Below are 14,941 nucleotides of genomic sequence, written 5' to 3'. Positions count from 1 at the left end.
TTCATAGTTTGGATTAATACTGCATTTCAACACCAGAGCTCTTAAAACTTTGTTTAAACTATTTCATTTGTGCATATGAAGATGAACGTGTGAGCAGAGAAAAAAAATTCTTCCATTTGCTTCCCCCATATCTGGAGTCATCTCTCTGCTGAATTACAGGCAACATAGCTTAATCTAATCACAGATCACCCTGTGGGATCAATACTTACTCCTAAATGACATGAGAGTCTTGCAGGAAGAAAAAAGTCCAGAGTTTCTTAGTATGGTTTTCATTGTTATAGTGAAAACATTAAGAAAAACACATTAAACTTAGGAAGAAAACTATCTGCTAATACATATGATTTAAATGTTTTAAAATAATACTTAAAACAATATGTTTTCATGGGGGACTTGCTTTAAGGAAAGCTTTGTTCTTAGGAGGGAAAAGGGTTATTAAAAAAACATTATAGGCTCCCATGAAGATGGCTTGCTTTATTCTGATTAGCTATCAGATACCAGAATTCAGAAAGGGGAAAAAAAAAAAAGACACTACCTCTGAACTTTTCTCTTTAACTTTTCCCCTTTGTGCATTTTGCATTTGTTCATGACACTGTTCCATAAGTAAGGCTGATAGCACATAAAGCTTTTTAACTCGCAAAGGCTTCGTTCTTTTCTTTGACTCTTCATCTGCAATCTTAAAAAACACAACAAAGGGATTTAATTCTCTTGGACAATTGCATGCTTGTACAAACCTAGGAAACCATGCCAAAAAATGATTCTGCCTTTAAATGTAATAATTTAGACTGCAAACAGAACTATAAATGAAAATGTCAAAGTGGAGTATGCACATTATTCTATATTTATTTAGCTAACATGTATATAAAGCCAGATTCTCAGGAAGGATATATCAGTGTAACCATGTATAAGTCTATTGACCTAGTATAAAAATAAACTAAAAAATAGCAATTTTTAAACACATACATAGCTTTCAATAAGGTCTGGTGGTTTTCCCAGAAAAGAAGAATGGCTTTTGAAAGTAACATATATATACTGCTATAAATATTTGCTGTAAAAATTACATATCACTCCTACAGACTTTAAGCTATAAAGAGAAATCTCTGCAGCCAAACCAAATCTAAGCAACATCTTTATGTTAAAAGCACACCACAGCCATTTCTAATTGAACTAATTGAAGAAATACCAAAATTTAACTTCTACTTATTGACATTGCTATTTTTTTAATAAAGGAGATAAAAATAACTCCCATGACATCTAAACTAATATGGACATTGCACTCCAGACCCATCTACCATACTCCTTTACTAGGCAATGCAGGGCATCAGGACCTTTTCTGAGGTGCAGTTCATCGCACACTGAAGCGAACGTCTCCAAATAAATAGATGGCTTGTGTCCCCAAAGTGTCCTTTCCACTAGCTACAGAGCACCCCCAGGGTAACTATTACACATAGAGATACCTGAACTCTGGGAGTTGGGTTCATCTTTGCAGTCTCCTGTATGATGGCATCTGCTTACAGCCTAGACATTGTTAAAACTAAAATAACCCCAAGAGAATAAAAGAAGCATGGAAAAGTAAGAGCTAGTCCAAAAAACCCAGTTATTTGACGTAAAAATAAAACCTGCGATACCTTGAACATGAGCTTAGCAGCTTCAAAGAAATAATTGGCTTTGCGGTAGAGTTCTATAGCATCAAGGATTTTATTCTTTTCCAGTAAATGACTTGCATATCTGGCTAGCAATGATCCAATCTCTTTCATATTGTGATTTTTAGCAAGCTCCACAGCTTTATTCCACTAGAAATGAAAGGAGATAATTATTAAACTCATTTTTTCAAATACACTCTCTGAACAAACCGGTTATCCATGAACAGACTGCAACATTTGTGTGCAATATTTCATCACCATTTTGAACCAGACTTCTATAAAATTAACATAGAAAGCAAGAGAATACAAATTCTTACATCATTGCCAATCATGTGATGCAGCAGGCTTGTGAAAAAAATGCTGGACTTCTGTCCAAAACCATATATAAAACAGTTGCTTCTGCTTTCATAAAAGCTTTGCAAAATCATTTCACTGCAGCTCATAGCTGGACATGTGGATTTCAACACTTCTGATATTACTTAACCCAGACTCTCAAAAGCATGTCTGAAAGAGGACCTCAACCCAGAAGCTTAAAGCACACAGTAACACTTCACTTATCCTTCTATATACCTCATTTTGTCTGTGAATTTTCCTGATCTTCAGTGGTTTGGCTACTGTGTTTGCTCCAGATGAAAAGTTTGGCAAGACTGAGAATCTTAACTGAATCTCACACCTAATAGCTCTTCAGATCCATAAACTAAGAAATTGTTCACATAAAGCCAGCCTTAGCTAGTCCTGCCACTCCCATCCATCAAGTTCCTCATAGCCATGCTCAGTTTTTCTCTTATTTGTGTTGACACAGACATTTGCACAGGTTAAGTCATAGCAGGAAACAGCTCTAGTTACAAACATGCAGATCAATTTCCAGGTCAGCTTTTTCCAGCTACGTCCTCATGTAATCACAAATCCATTTGCATCTATACAAAGAAGGAGGAGGATGTGGAAAATATCCAGAACAAACATCTATCTCTTCTCCCGTCTTCTCCCATTCCATCAGGAGGTAGCACAGCCCAGCTTCCCAGAGGCTACAGATGTCTGTATGCTGAGCATGCTGCCCACACACCCTGCATGTAGCTTTGCACTGCCCCTCCAGTGGTCTAATCTCAACCTCAGAGAACTGGCTTAAGCACCGAAGTATGAATTTTCCAGAAACTATGACAAAACATCTGACACTTAACAAGGATTTGTATTTAACTGGTCATCAGGATAGAAATCTCACTGTTAAACTGGTATTGCTAAAGCAGATTATCTCCTTTTATTTTACCTGGTTGAGATGCACACAGGTATCCACAGCATCCTTTGGTTGATTACATTTCAGAAAGGCTGACACAGCTTGTTCACACATCCCTACTCTCACAAACATGTAAGCTATATCCTGCAAAAAGCATCAGCACTGTGTTAAATTCACTTTCACATTTTTAGTACATTGTGCAGCAACAGCAATACTCCTATTTGGTTAATTTAGTCGAAGAGGGTGGGGAATGGGTTGTTTGCTTCATGGATCCTGTGAAGGCACCATGCATCTTTAGAACAGTGTGCTACACTCTACTGCTTCTAAATTCAAGAAGGCTATTACAATGAGGTTAAAAGAAAATGCTATGTCTTAGTTTACTGAAAAAGGCATTAAAGGAGCATGTCTTTCATTTTTCAAGCATTTTGGATTACATCAACCATGGCATAGTTTTAAATTAGCTATTATTTAGAAGGTAATTTCCTGCTACATATACACACCTATACCCTGTACACCTATATACCCTACACACCCTATCCCACCTATTTCCCCTGCTTTTAGAGTATTGTCAGACAGGTCTTTCTGGGGAACTGGGACAATAAGGGAAAGGGAGAGTGATGGAGTATGAAAACAGCAGTAATACCAGAGATCAATACCACAGTAACACCATTGCACTTAAGTGAATAGGTCATACGCTGCATTCTTTCTCTCATTTTTAACCCTCCCAAGATGGGAAATTTTAAAGAAATAGTTGGGTATAAGACAATGAAAAATAAAGATGTTTTTTGCTTACAGGGAGCAATTTATGATTCTCTGGAAGTGAGTTAGCCAGGTTCTCCAGTCCTCGGTAATCCTCTAGCATGTAGTAACATTCAGCTAAACGTTCCTGGTTTTGTCCTTGGACATAGTACTGTACAGCATTTAACCTAATAAGACAAAAAAATGTGGTGGCTTCTGATGTATAAACACAAGAGATGTTTTTAACTCTGTAAGCCTTTTGCATTTGTGAATTTAAAATCACATTTTAAATAGGTAACTTTTCTTGGAAAAGCTCATGTAGCTAGAATTTCACTGTTTTTCCAAAATGCACTACAAATTTTAATTTTTACAGATCATTATATTCAGAGTGTAGCAATATTGATTCTCTGACTAGCATAAGATTAGGAGGTCAAGGAATTCTTAAAGCTATATTCCTACATCTGCAGAGATCACAGCAGATAATGGACAACTTACAACTAAACTTTCAGGAAAGGGCTTTACTGTTGTGCTTCCATATTTTATAACAAGCACCAAGACCTCCAAGGCAATTCTCCAAAATTACCTAAGGCACCTAAAACTCAACTTTTAAAATCTAATCACAAGTTTTCAGCATTGTGACAATAGTTTGGATAATGGCAATACATAGTGCAGCTGTGGAACTCTGTGGCATGGGCTTAGAAAGCAACAAGTTCATTTAAAAAAATCCCTTCAAGTTATTAGCGATGAAGACATTGCCTCTGGCTCAGTAAGCAGCTGACTGCAAAATGTGTTTTGGAGAAATATCATTACAAGTGTGCATTGCCCTTAAAATCTTCCTTGGGTGCCCAGTTTAGGCAGCAGCTGGAGACAGATCCAGGTCATAGAGAATTCTGGACCTTCTCAAATATTTGTGGGTTGAAGCTGTTAGAAAATTCACTGATGGTAAGTAATTCCGTCCTACTTTTAACCCTACTTTGTTTTTGTTAATACTTTCTATATCACAACTGTATAGGTATTTCTCTTTTCTTCCCTTCTTTTGAAGCAGACAGACTTCTGCAAAGCAGAGATTTTTTTTTTACCTTCACCTTTTAAGTAGCTGATCAACAGCTCTCTGTTTATCATACCATGGAACCATAAAGGTCTGAACTAAATCTCATCACGCCTAAATTATCCAATGTATTGCATCCTGACTTTCCTGACATCTGTCCCTCCTCATAAATTAAGTTTTGTCATCAATTTAATAATTTCCTTTGTCAATTCCTTACTGCTGGTTCCTCTACAGAATGTACCATTTCTGCCGGTCTGCAAAGTAGTCTCCAATAGCGTTGTGTGCCTGTTCCAGGAGGGCGTCGTCCGAGTCCCCCGAGCCCGTTTTCAACAGCTGCAGCACCCGGAACCAATCACCCAGTTTGATCCGCAGCCCAATGGCAAGGTCTCTTCACAGAAAACAGCAGGGAAATGTCGAACACACAAAATAGGTAACAAAAATCTTGAGAAAAGTATCCAAAAGTATTTTTGTGTTCTTAACCTGCATTGCAGGTATCAGAGTGATCCCAGATAACTTGTTTACAATTCAAACACTATTCTATTTAAGCAAATTCTCAAGAGAACTCACAGGTTATATCATACATACGCACTTTCTTATCAGCCACACTCCTGTGTGAGGGGTTAAATGCGTGAGACAGTTGGGCTGATATTACTTCAGGTTCCCTCTTACTCTGTTCTGTATCTTTCACTGCTGACCACTACAAGAGATGGCAGCAGCTGCAAAAGGCTAAAAGCAGAAGAAAGATGAGGGGAAAGGCCAAGAAGCAAGGAATATGAATAATGGAGGCTAAAGCTGAGATGTAATAAAATGGATTTCAGAGACTTCTCTTCCAGATTCAGGGTGATTTTGGATAAAGGAGAAAGGACTCAGCAGTAGTTTTTCCTTTTTATTATTCATGCATACATATGACTCACTGTGTGTCTGTCTGGCATGTTTTTTCCACCAAATAGAATAATTCTATATTACCTCATATAAAAGTAATTCTGCAGGTGCATAGAAAATATGGAAAAATGGGAGAGACCTATGCACTTCTTTTAAAAATACCCTCAACTTACAAGTAAATTAAGGAAGGCACTAGCAAGTCAGTGAAGTCAAATAAATAAGAGCATCTATCTAAAAACATTAAAATTGTATTTGAAAAATATAATTATTTCATTGTGATTTATGGTAGATCCTTACAGGAGTTTTCTAGTTGTGCAAGTTGTGTTTTCTAGGAGACACATAAGGTCATACAGAATTTCCATATTCTTGTAGCTGGAGAATAAGATGCTTTACTGTTGAAGAAACCAGTAAACAAAAAGCAGGTTTTTGACTTCTGCAATTCTATGTCCAAATTTCTCTTCAGCCATGTGAAAGGGAATATGCCATATCTAAAACTGGGTGTTGCAGTGTGACTGAAGTGCTCAGGAGGCAGCCCACATCCCCAGACCAGCAAACTGCCATCAACTAATTAACGACATGCAAGGAAGTTTTCGTTACCAGGCTCTATTGGGCAACTCTCCCCAACTCCTGCCTTCTCCCTCTGGCCTGCCACCCTGTCCCCCTTACTTTCATTCTTACAGAATGAAATAGTCACTAATTTTTTCCTCCATAATTCCCTACTGTTTTTCATGGCTCCATTAATCAAAGCTTAAAAATTTCACGTGTGCGTAAGGGATTCATGTTTCTCCATGTTTGACTACCATCTACAGGCTACACTGCACAACTGCTGCTGATGATTTCTCATTATCCTTTTTCAATAGAGACAGTGCTCTAGCTAATTACTTAGTGTTAATTTATATTCCCAGCAATACTAAAATTTTGCTTTGTTTGTTTTCATTCCTGAGCAAAAATTACGCTGATTGGTTTCAATGTTTCAGTTTCATCCATAGTCCTCTTGTCTCTCCAAAGATTACAGTTCATTACAAACTCTGTTGTTTGTATATGTAATTGAGAAGAATGTGTACTTGGCTACTAACGAAGAGCAACACCACATAAATTAAACATTATTTAAGATTGTTTGTATTTTTGGAATCCCAGTTGAAATACCGACAAAATACTTGTGAAAAAAAAAATCTATGAAACACAGCACTACCTAGAGCAGCCAAGGTTTTGTAAACAGTTTGGAATGCACTAGTTTACATATAGAACTGGTTATCTGTGGATAAACCAAAATTCTCTCCATCTGATCCTTTTATGTCTTTGCAGAAACTGGTAAAGACTCTCCAGAGAAAACAGCCATTCCTGATTAAGGAATGCTTTTTCTTTTCCCGGACTTTTTTTGCGTTGCTGCTGAGATGTTTACATGCAATTACCTTCTGTCCATATCCAGATACATTCTTTCAGCCTCTTCAAATCTGCTAAAATAGGCTGCCACTTCTGCTTGTTTCATGGACTCGCTCTGCAGATTGCCCAGGCGCTTCACAAACTTAATGCCTTGGTAATCTTTGCAACGCACAAAAGCTTGTTCAGCCATCTGCAGATCCAGCTTCTGAAGAGCAGCTTCAGCCAGGAGACGCCTGTGTGAAAAACAAATGTAGCAGATAGAAAAGCAGCTAGAGTAAATTATACATTTAACTAGTAATTATTTAAAGAAGACATACAAGTTGTTGCAATTTATTGTTTATTAGCTGATCTTAATACAGTCATGTGTTTATTCCTAATACATTCTGTGATCTGTCCGGTACTTGGTATGGGAGAGATGTTCAAATAATTGCTAATATTCTTTTGTTCAGCTGTTCAGATGGACACTGGCTTGGGAGGAATGGGCAAGATTTGAGTGTTACACTTCTGTGAAGTGTGTTGCTGATCTCAGTGCAGTTCCATTTATTTATTTCTCCCTATGCATTTGTTGAAACTTTAAGCCTTGACGGCAGCCTCAGCCTAAATGCCTCCACCTACACTGGCCACGACAAATAAATTATGCTTCTGATCCATCTGGATGTTCCTTGCCCTGTTAGGACAGCAGTCTGGGAGAGCAGAGAAAACCTTTGGAGAACCTTGTAACAGGTGCTGCCACATTGGTTAGTTCTGCAAAGAGGGAATTCAGGCCAACCTATGTGCATCAGGTGCTTGAATGAGCTCTAGAAATTTCTGCAAAAATAAGGCAATTTAAAATTTAGGCTGGCTGATTGACATTGTAAGGCACTGACAAAACCACTAATTATTGCTGTATTCAGTGACCCAAGCCATGCTTAGGCAGTATCAACTCTGTATTTTTGCATCAATTTGAGAAGATTGGTATCACTTAAACTCAAGTGCTCATCACTGACATCAAATAAACCAATTGATCTGCTACACATCACCCTGTTTGTTGCATTCTAGAAGTAAGGCCACTGTTTTGTTCTGATCTGGAATATACTGGCTTTATATCCAGTACTTCTAATCCATCTCTTCTTCATAAATATGTGACACGTTTTCTCTCATAATAAAAATAAAATTCATGGCAATTCTGGAGCAAGGTGAACAGAATTTTACATATATTTTGTGATTTTACAATATAAAACTTTTACTGAGACACAGACTTGCAAAACCAATAGTCATTTTATATTAAGTGAACAGATGGTACTAGCAAAAAAAGCATGAAAGATTTCAAAGTTCAAAAATCTTCAGCTAGTTCAAGACCTTAGCAAAACTGAAGACTCAAAATTCTAACATTTTACCCTACACACTCAAGCTAATAAAATTACAGGATTATTACAGAAACTTTCAATATGTAACTAGCAAATCCTGTTTCTCAAAATGAACATTGTGGAGAAAAGGGCACAACTAGATAGAAAGGAATGGTTTTTGGGACAAACTTTTAAAGCAAGGTGTCTTGGCCAGTCTTTCAGCAACTCTAAATTCCTCTTGAACCATCATAATTAACAGTGAACTCTTTAACCCCCCTTGATGCAAGCGAAACATCCAATGCTGCAAGAGATCATTTAGCTTCAAGACAGAGCCAAAATTACTAAAGAAAGGTACAGACAAGTAAACAATCCCCATGGAGTTAAAGAGAATTGATGCCATTCATCAAGAAACCTGTCAATGAAGTTTTAGGTTCTGCACTGACTTGTCATTAAATTACTTACTAAAGCCTTTACTCTTTCAGCCCTTACAAGTTGGGATATTAAACAGATTTCCAGAACTCCTGTTTTCACAGGTTTACTCTCACGTTTGCTGTGCAGGCTTTTCAACTTTAGTTTAAAAGCTGAGCCATGTTTAGTTTAAGCATGCCAATATCTCCATTTCTCAGATTACTTCTGAGATGCTGCATGGGAACACAGCACACCCAGCTCTTCTCATTTCTGTCCTTTATGGCCTGTCCAAATGCTACAAGGTTACTCACACTACTCTTACCCTATTACCATTCTGATGTGTTCCCTTTACTGGGTTTTAAGCTCATTAATGTTCAATATCAAATATATACATTTTAATTTTAATTTAACCAACTTGGTTAGCTTTCTGTCAGTTTTTAATTTCCTTTAAATTCCCTGCAAAACACAAGGAGCACTGTGTTTTGGGGCCCATACAGCACAGAGCAAAAAGGTGTCCTGAGCCTGCACCCTATACCCACTACCATGGCACAGCACATGCCTAGGTACACCAACATTCATTAAATCTTAAATGATTCTGTGTAGGATGTATACTGCTTTAGCTGGTTTTAATTTGAGGTTTTGTACTTTTATACTTGATCTGTCTGTCAGGAAAAGAATAGAAAAGAACACAAATTTAAACAAAAGTTGGCTTATAGGAGATTTTACCAAAGTCTGGGATGTGGATTGTCTTCTATGAACTGGAAAGATTCCTCAATGCCAACTTTTTCAATCAGTGCTCGACTGTCTCGTAATGACCGAATCTCGAAATTGATGATGTAATCTTTGTTAGGATGTTCAGGATTCTAACACAATGGATAAAGAAACATACTTTTATTCCTGGTGACCTTTATTTTCACCCAACAAAACAGGTATCTATCATTAGATAGACACCGACTTTTCCTACAAAATAAAATGAATTATACTGACCTTTAATATTTCATCCAGAAGAACAGACTTGATTTCTAAATCTTCAAAGTTGCATATATATCCAGATGTTTGTATAGGTTCCTTAAAGTTAAATAAGTTACATAGGAATGAACTTGTATTCTCTCCGACTAAATCCTAATCAAACCTGTTAAGTGTACATATAGATTCATTCTTCTCCAAACTAGGACAGAATTGCACTTCCAACAGGAAACAAATACTACAATCATTAACATTATTGACAATTCTGTAAACACAGACATCATTAAAACTCCTTATGTTTTCTGTAATTAAATTGTGAGAAAAAGATAAAGCAACACCTGCCAATATCTAGATTCAACTGAACTGTTTTACAGGTATCTCTACTAAAATTGCATTTATGTTTTCCAAAGCGTACAAAAACATATGCTCCTGAAAATCTCATACATTTAAGAAAATATGACAGCATTTTTTATGTTTCTAGGACTGACCATTCGTTTTACCTGTTTGGTCCAAAACAACATTCCCACATAGGAGTTGATAGATTTTGAGGTTTTCTGAAGCAAGTTTATATAAACAAACATTGCAGAACTGAACGGTAAGCACAAAAATAATACTGTTCAAGAAAGAGCCATTAACTTATGAGCGAATTTTTTAAAATGAGTAGTTTATGTATGTTGATATTTACCTCCGGATCCAAGTTTCTGAAAACATACATTCTTGTTTTCTCCATCATTGCAAACAAATCTGGGTTGTCCTTGGCCCATTTCATATCCCAGACGTCTCTGCGTTCCAGTTTCAGCTGCTCACCTGCCTCTTGCTGCCCTGTGCTGTCTGCAGCCCGCATGTCCAGGTCAAGGAAAGTCAGAACCCCTGAAAGATCTATGATGGCAAGACGACTACAGAAAAACAAACAGAGAAAAAATAAGGCAGCCAAATAACACTACTCAAGGCTGTAAATCTGAAAGAGTTCTCTAACCCAGCACAGTATAATTCTATAGATTCCATGAGATGCTGTCGTGTGCCAGAACCAGCACAGATCCATGTGATTTTCATTTTTCTGCACAGCAGAGACCAGACACATGGAAAGATGTTCTTCATCTGCTCACACAGGATCTGGCCCTGAAAAGATTCTGAAACATGCCCATTTTTATATTGTATACCAAGTTGAATAAATTACAGGTTCTGTCCTTCGCCAAACTTTTCTTGACAAAGACTAAAATGAACAACTGAACAGAACTGGTTTTCCTGATTTATTTACTAGGAGGCAATGAAGCAGATTATTAAATTAAAAAATCAGTGTGGTGATGCAGATTGTTAATCCCTAAAACGGGATTTCTTGTGTTTCTACAAAGGGTATTCTTCACTGTTTTTCAAAGCAATATGAAGTATAATCCAATTAATCTTTGAAGTAATTTAAAATACGGGGAAAATACAATTTCAAAAAGGCTACATTTGAAAATTTACAGTTGTGTAGGTCTTCAGTGACTCACAGTAACCTGTATTTACTACGAGGCTATTTTAAAAGCACTTCTAAATATTGATAGGTAGACACCCTTAATCCCTATTAAAATATCAAAAGCAATTTAGAAAATTAACCTCAAAATACCTATGGATCTGAACTTATTTCCCTAGACCAAAGTCATTTAGGAAGAAAACAACTTGGGTTCAGAACAAATTGAATATGGCTCTGAGTAAATCACATTGCCTTTTAAGCGAAGCAATCTATTTTTGGGCTATACCTGAAGAAGCAAGAGATCTACACATGCATTATGAATTTTGTTTGAAATTATAAAGTTATTTTGAAGTGATTAAAATTGCCTTGCAAATTCTTGTGTATTTTTGCCTTTTTTGCCAACACTCTCATGCACTCTCTTGCAAAAAAAATAGCTGTTAAAGAGGAAGCAACTTCAGTATTGGCACAGCTAAAGCTCAAGAGAACCAGACTTACTAGAACCATCACCACTAATTACAGCCTGTAACAATGGAAAATTAAATGGGATGAACAAAGTTTCCAGGCATTAGAAGGACACAGAAACAGAAAGAAGTCATAGAGATATAAAGTTTCAGGTTATGACATAATTTTATCAATTCATGTTGCAATCAAAGGAAGGTTATGTTTGGTTCATCTAATAAAACAAAGGTATTTTCATGTATATAGGGTAGAAAACATAGGAGACCTTTACTAACAGTCTCTCAGAGCAATGACTGTCCAGATGGAATTAATTAGTAATAAATAAATGGTTAAGCAACTATTAAGAACAACTAAAATAAATAAATTGTTTATATTAAATGAAAACTAGTACATAATTATTATAGAATTGTGGATTTCATAGAATTAGTATTTTCACAAATTTTAGCGCTGCATTTTGAAATTGGATACCTGTATTAGAAGCAGATCTGTAACGTACCTGGAATTGCAGTTCAAACACAGCTGATAGGCACGACAGCCCAGGGTATAGCTCTGCACCACAGCCACACTAGGGAGGCTGTACCTCTGAATAGTGCCAGATTCTCTGCCCTAGAGGGGAGCAATGCTGCCTTAGTGAGAGAATTTGTCCATCAGTAAATCCTTTAAAATGGTCTTCTTTATATGCTGTTTTAGACAAAAGAGCTTTGGGATAAGTGACAGAGCATGAGTGGAAAGAGGGAATGTCATCAGCCTAAAAGTTCTGAATTCTGGTATTTAAACAAAATACTTTAAGATGCTACAATTGACAGATCTGCTTAAATCAGGGCTGTAAAAACAAACAGTTACAGTCCACATACAGCCCACAGAATTTCAGGAGCCACGAATCTCCAGACATGGTCAAAAAACAAGAAAGGAGAGGTGTCCTTGTCCCACGCTGGTAAATCCCCTCAGAGAGCACCATATGACAGCACCAGCCCAGGTCTGAAAGCAGGACAGCTCTGCTCATGTGGGGCTGTCTGCATGCCAACAAGTCTCACCAGTTACTGCAACACCAGAGCTAGATTTAAAAGGAAATGCTATAAAATACACTGGTTATGCACAGGTTTGAGTAACAGGAAACAAATCTAAGTACCAATGTGGTTTCTCTTTACTTTGCTGAATGTAACACCCATTCCCTGTGTCAAGACACCATCAGGCCAACAGGCTGAAAGGTAGTCTGACATCCCTGGACTGAAATGATGACTGGCCCCCATTTTCTCATGGTGCTTCTGTAAAGTGAACAACATATCCAGCTTGGTTTGCCTGCTGTTCAACTCTTATGCTGGAAATGAGTCAACATTAAAGGAGTGCAAATTTTATTCCTTCTTTTTCTTTTTTTCCTCCCCCAAAGCCTTCCCTAAGATCCTCAGCATAAATCACCAGCTTAGACTTTTTCACATGTGTATATTCTATAGACTAAGAAGCACATTAGTTCAGAAGTGTTAGAAAATTGAACCACTGTAATATGCATTCAGCTTCAGCACATTTATCCAGATCTGGTCTCAAAGGCATTTCCTCACATTCCTTTCCTTTTAACGAGAGTCACAGATTAATCATTGTCTGAAGTTCATTTTCTTATACTTCAAGTGGCAACAATCCTATAGTCACCTATTAACCACTGCACTTTTCTTGTTCATGCTTTCTCCCATGACCCTCTGATTTTGTAAAATCCAGTCCAAGGATATAACAAAAAACAAAAATCCACACTGGAATAAGAACATGAGAAAACAACAAAATCTTTCTTGGAAGGTGGGTAACAGGAGGAAATAGTGTTCTTTCTCTCTCTTTGTCCTGTTCAGTTAGTTTGCTTTAAAGCCAACATGTAAGTTTGTTCATCTAATGAGATCACTTTCCAGATCAGAACAAAAAAATGCACCGGCTCTTTGGCATGATTCAATACCTCACACATCTGTATGATCCATAAATGTATGAATCCATATATAGTACAGTACCATACATTATACCATTAATATGTAAACAGACAAACTTTGTAAATCTTTGTGCCTAGAACATACAAAGAGACTTCCCAGGACTCAGATTACAGAATTAAGTCTTGACTTAGACTTTATAAAATCCTATGTGTAAGTATTAACTCAGGCAACTAGTCTGTAATTAAATTGTAAGTACTTAGTGTATTAGCCCTCCTAAGGAAAGAATCCAGGTTAACAGAAGAAACTGTTAAATTTATCTTCAAAGAAGTTTAGAAAGAGATTTTGTGTAAGTTCTAACTTCAGAAATGCTTTGAAATTATGACTGCTTATGAACACAGAGCAGAAGAATCTTACGCCTAACAAGCACAAGAGGCAATTAGAAGTTGTGTTAATTGTGTAGCTTACCACAAGTAGTATCTTATCAGATGCTGTTATTGCACAAATTGGATCAATTGTTCCCTAAAAGTATACAAGTGATATCAGTATCAGTTTTACTGCAAATTAAGAATGCCCTGTTAAAGAAAGAAGGTTTATTTAAATAAACAAGAATGTTGCTAAGTATCCACATGAAAAGGGGCTATCAAACGTTGTCAGCATACACTATATGGATGGTTTATGATATTAGTAGCCTTTGCTATGGAACCATGACAATAATATTAACACCTTCCTTTCTTGTCCTGCCCATCCCTCCAGAAATATAAGAAACCCAAAATGTAACAGGTGTTTAACAGAAAACACAAGAAAGTAACAATCCCAGACTTGTGAGGCTTGTAAATTAATAATTTCAGGTATATTACTAAGGACAGGTATATTACTAAGGACACCTGAAGTGAAAACAGCTGAAAATATTAGAAAATATCACAAAGGATATTGAGTTTTAACAAGGTTATATTTTGTTGAAGTAAGGGGAGCTGCCTCTGACCAAGGAGACAGCAGGTGTCTACATACTGTACCCCAGAATATACTTTTTCCATGTTCCCTATCGTTTGCTGTAAATTTCCAGCAACACATGACATAGTAACAGCACCAACCAGAGGGAAGAAACATAATACTTATGTATAAAAGGTAGAAGTAAAAGAAATTTTAAGTACAACCACTTCTACTAATGAAAATCGCTGAAAATAAATAAATCAACATGAACTACTGCTCTTTCAAGCTACCAGTGACACCACAATAAACTAGTTCAGAACATCACGCACTTCAAAAGCTCTGCTGTAATCAAGGTGTCCATCTCCAGACCCTGAAGAGGTGTCATCAATATGATAGATCCTGTAGAGAAGGAAAGTTAGAAGAAAAAGTGAGTCCAAAGAAAGGATCATCTTTGGTATTATATAGGTATGTCCTTGGAGAAGAAACCATTGTAATTGGAGAAGACAATAAAAGCTGTGCTTGTTCTTATGTTCCAAAGCATCCCCTTTGATAAACCTGCTTTGTATTGATA

At 36.8% G+C, this 14,941-nt stretch overlaps 1 protein-coding gene across 2 annotated transcripts in view; it reads right to left on the bottom strand.

The window, feature by feature from the left end:
• WDR35 (WD repeat domain 35) overlaps window positions 1–14,941 on the bottom strand; it is a 42,595-nt gene that overhangs the window by 2,947 nt on the left and 24,707 nt on the right. For both annotated transcript variants that reach the window (XM_048297698.1, XM_048297699.1), the window contains 12 exons: window positions 14,700–14,769; window positions 13,906–13,959; window positions 12,030–12,139; window positions 10,307–10,517; window positions 9,643–9,723; window positions 9,382–9,518; window positions 6,952–7,155; window positions 4,899–5,045; window positions 3,665–3,797; window positions 2,905–3,015; window positions 1,626–1,790; window positions 533–673 (listed from right to left, as the gene is read on the bottom strand). In XM_048297698.1, coding sequence (XP_048153655.1) covers window positions 533–673; window positions 1,626–1,790; window positions 2,905–3,015; window positions 3,665–3,797; window positions 4,899–5,045; window positions 6,952–7,155; window positions 9,382–9,518; window positions 9,643–9,723; window positions 10,307–10,517; window positions 12,030–12,139; window positions 13,906–13,959; window positions 14,700–14,769 — 1,564 coding nt within the window. The remainder of the gene's footprint in view (window positions 1–532; window positions 674–1,625; window positions 1,791–2,904; window positions 3,016–3,664; window positions 3,798–4,898; window positions 5,046–6,951; window positions 7,156–9,381; window positions 9,519–9,642; window positions 9,724–10,306; window positions 10,518–12,029; window positions 12,140–13,905; window positions 13,960–14,699; window positions 14,770–14,941) is intronic.

Source organism: Corvus hawaiiensis, chromosome 3 (assembly GCF_020740725.1).
Source record: "Corvus hawaiiensis isolate bCorHaw1 chromosome 3, bCorHaw1.pri.cur, whole genome shotgun sequence".
NCBI classification, from domain to species: Eukaryota; Metazoa; Chordata; class Aves; order Passeriformes; family Corvidae; genus Corvus; species Corvus hawaiiensis.
This window is presented reverse-complemented; position numbering and strand designations above follow the sequence as displayed.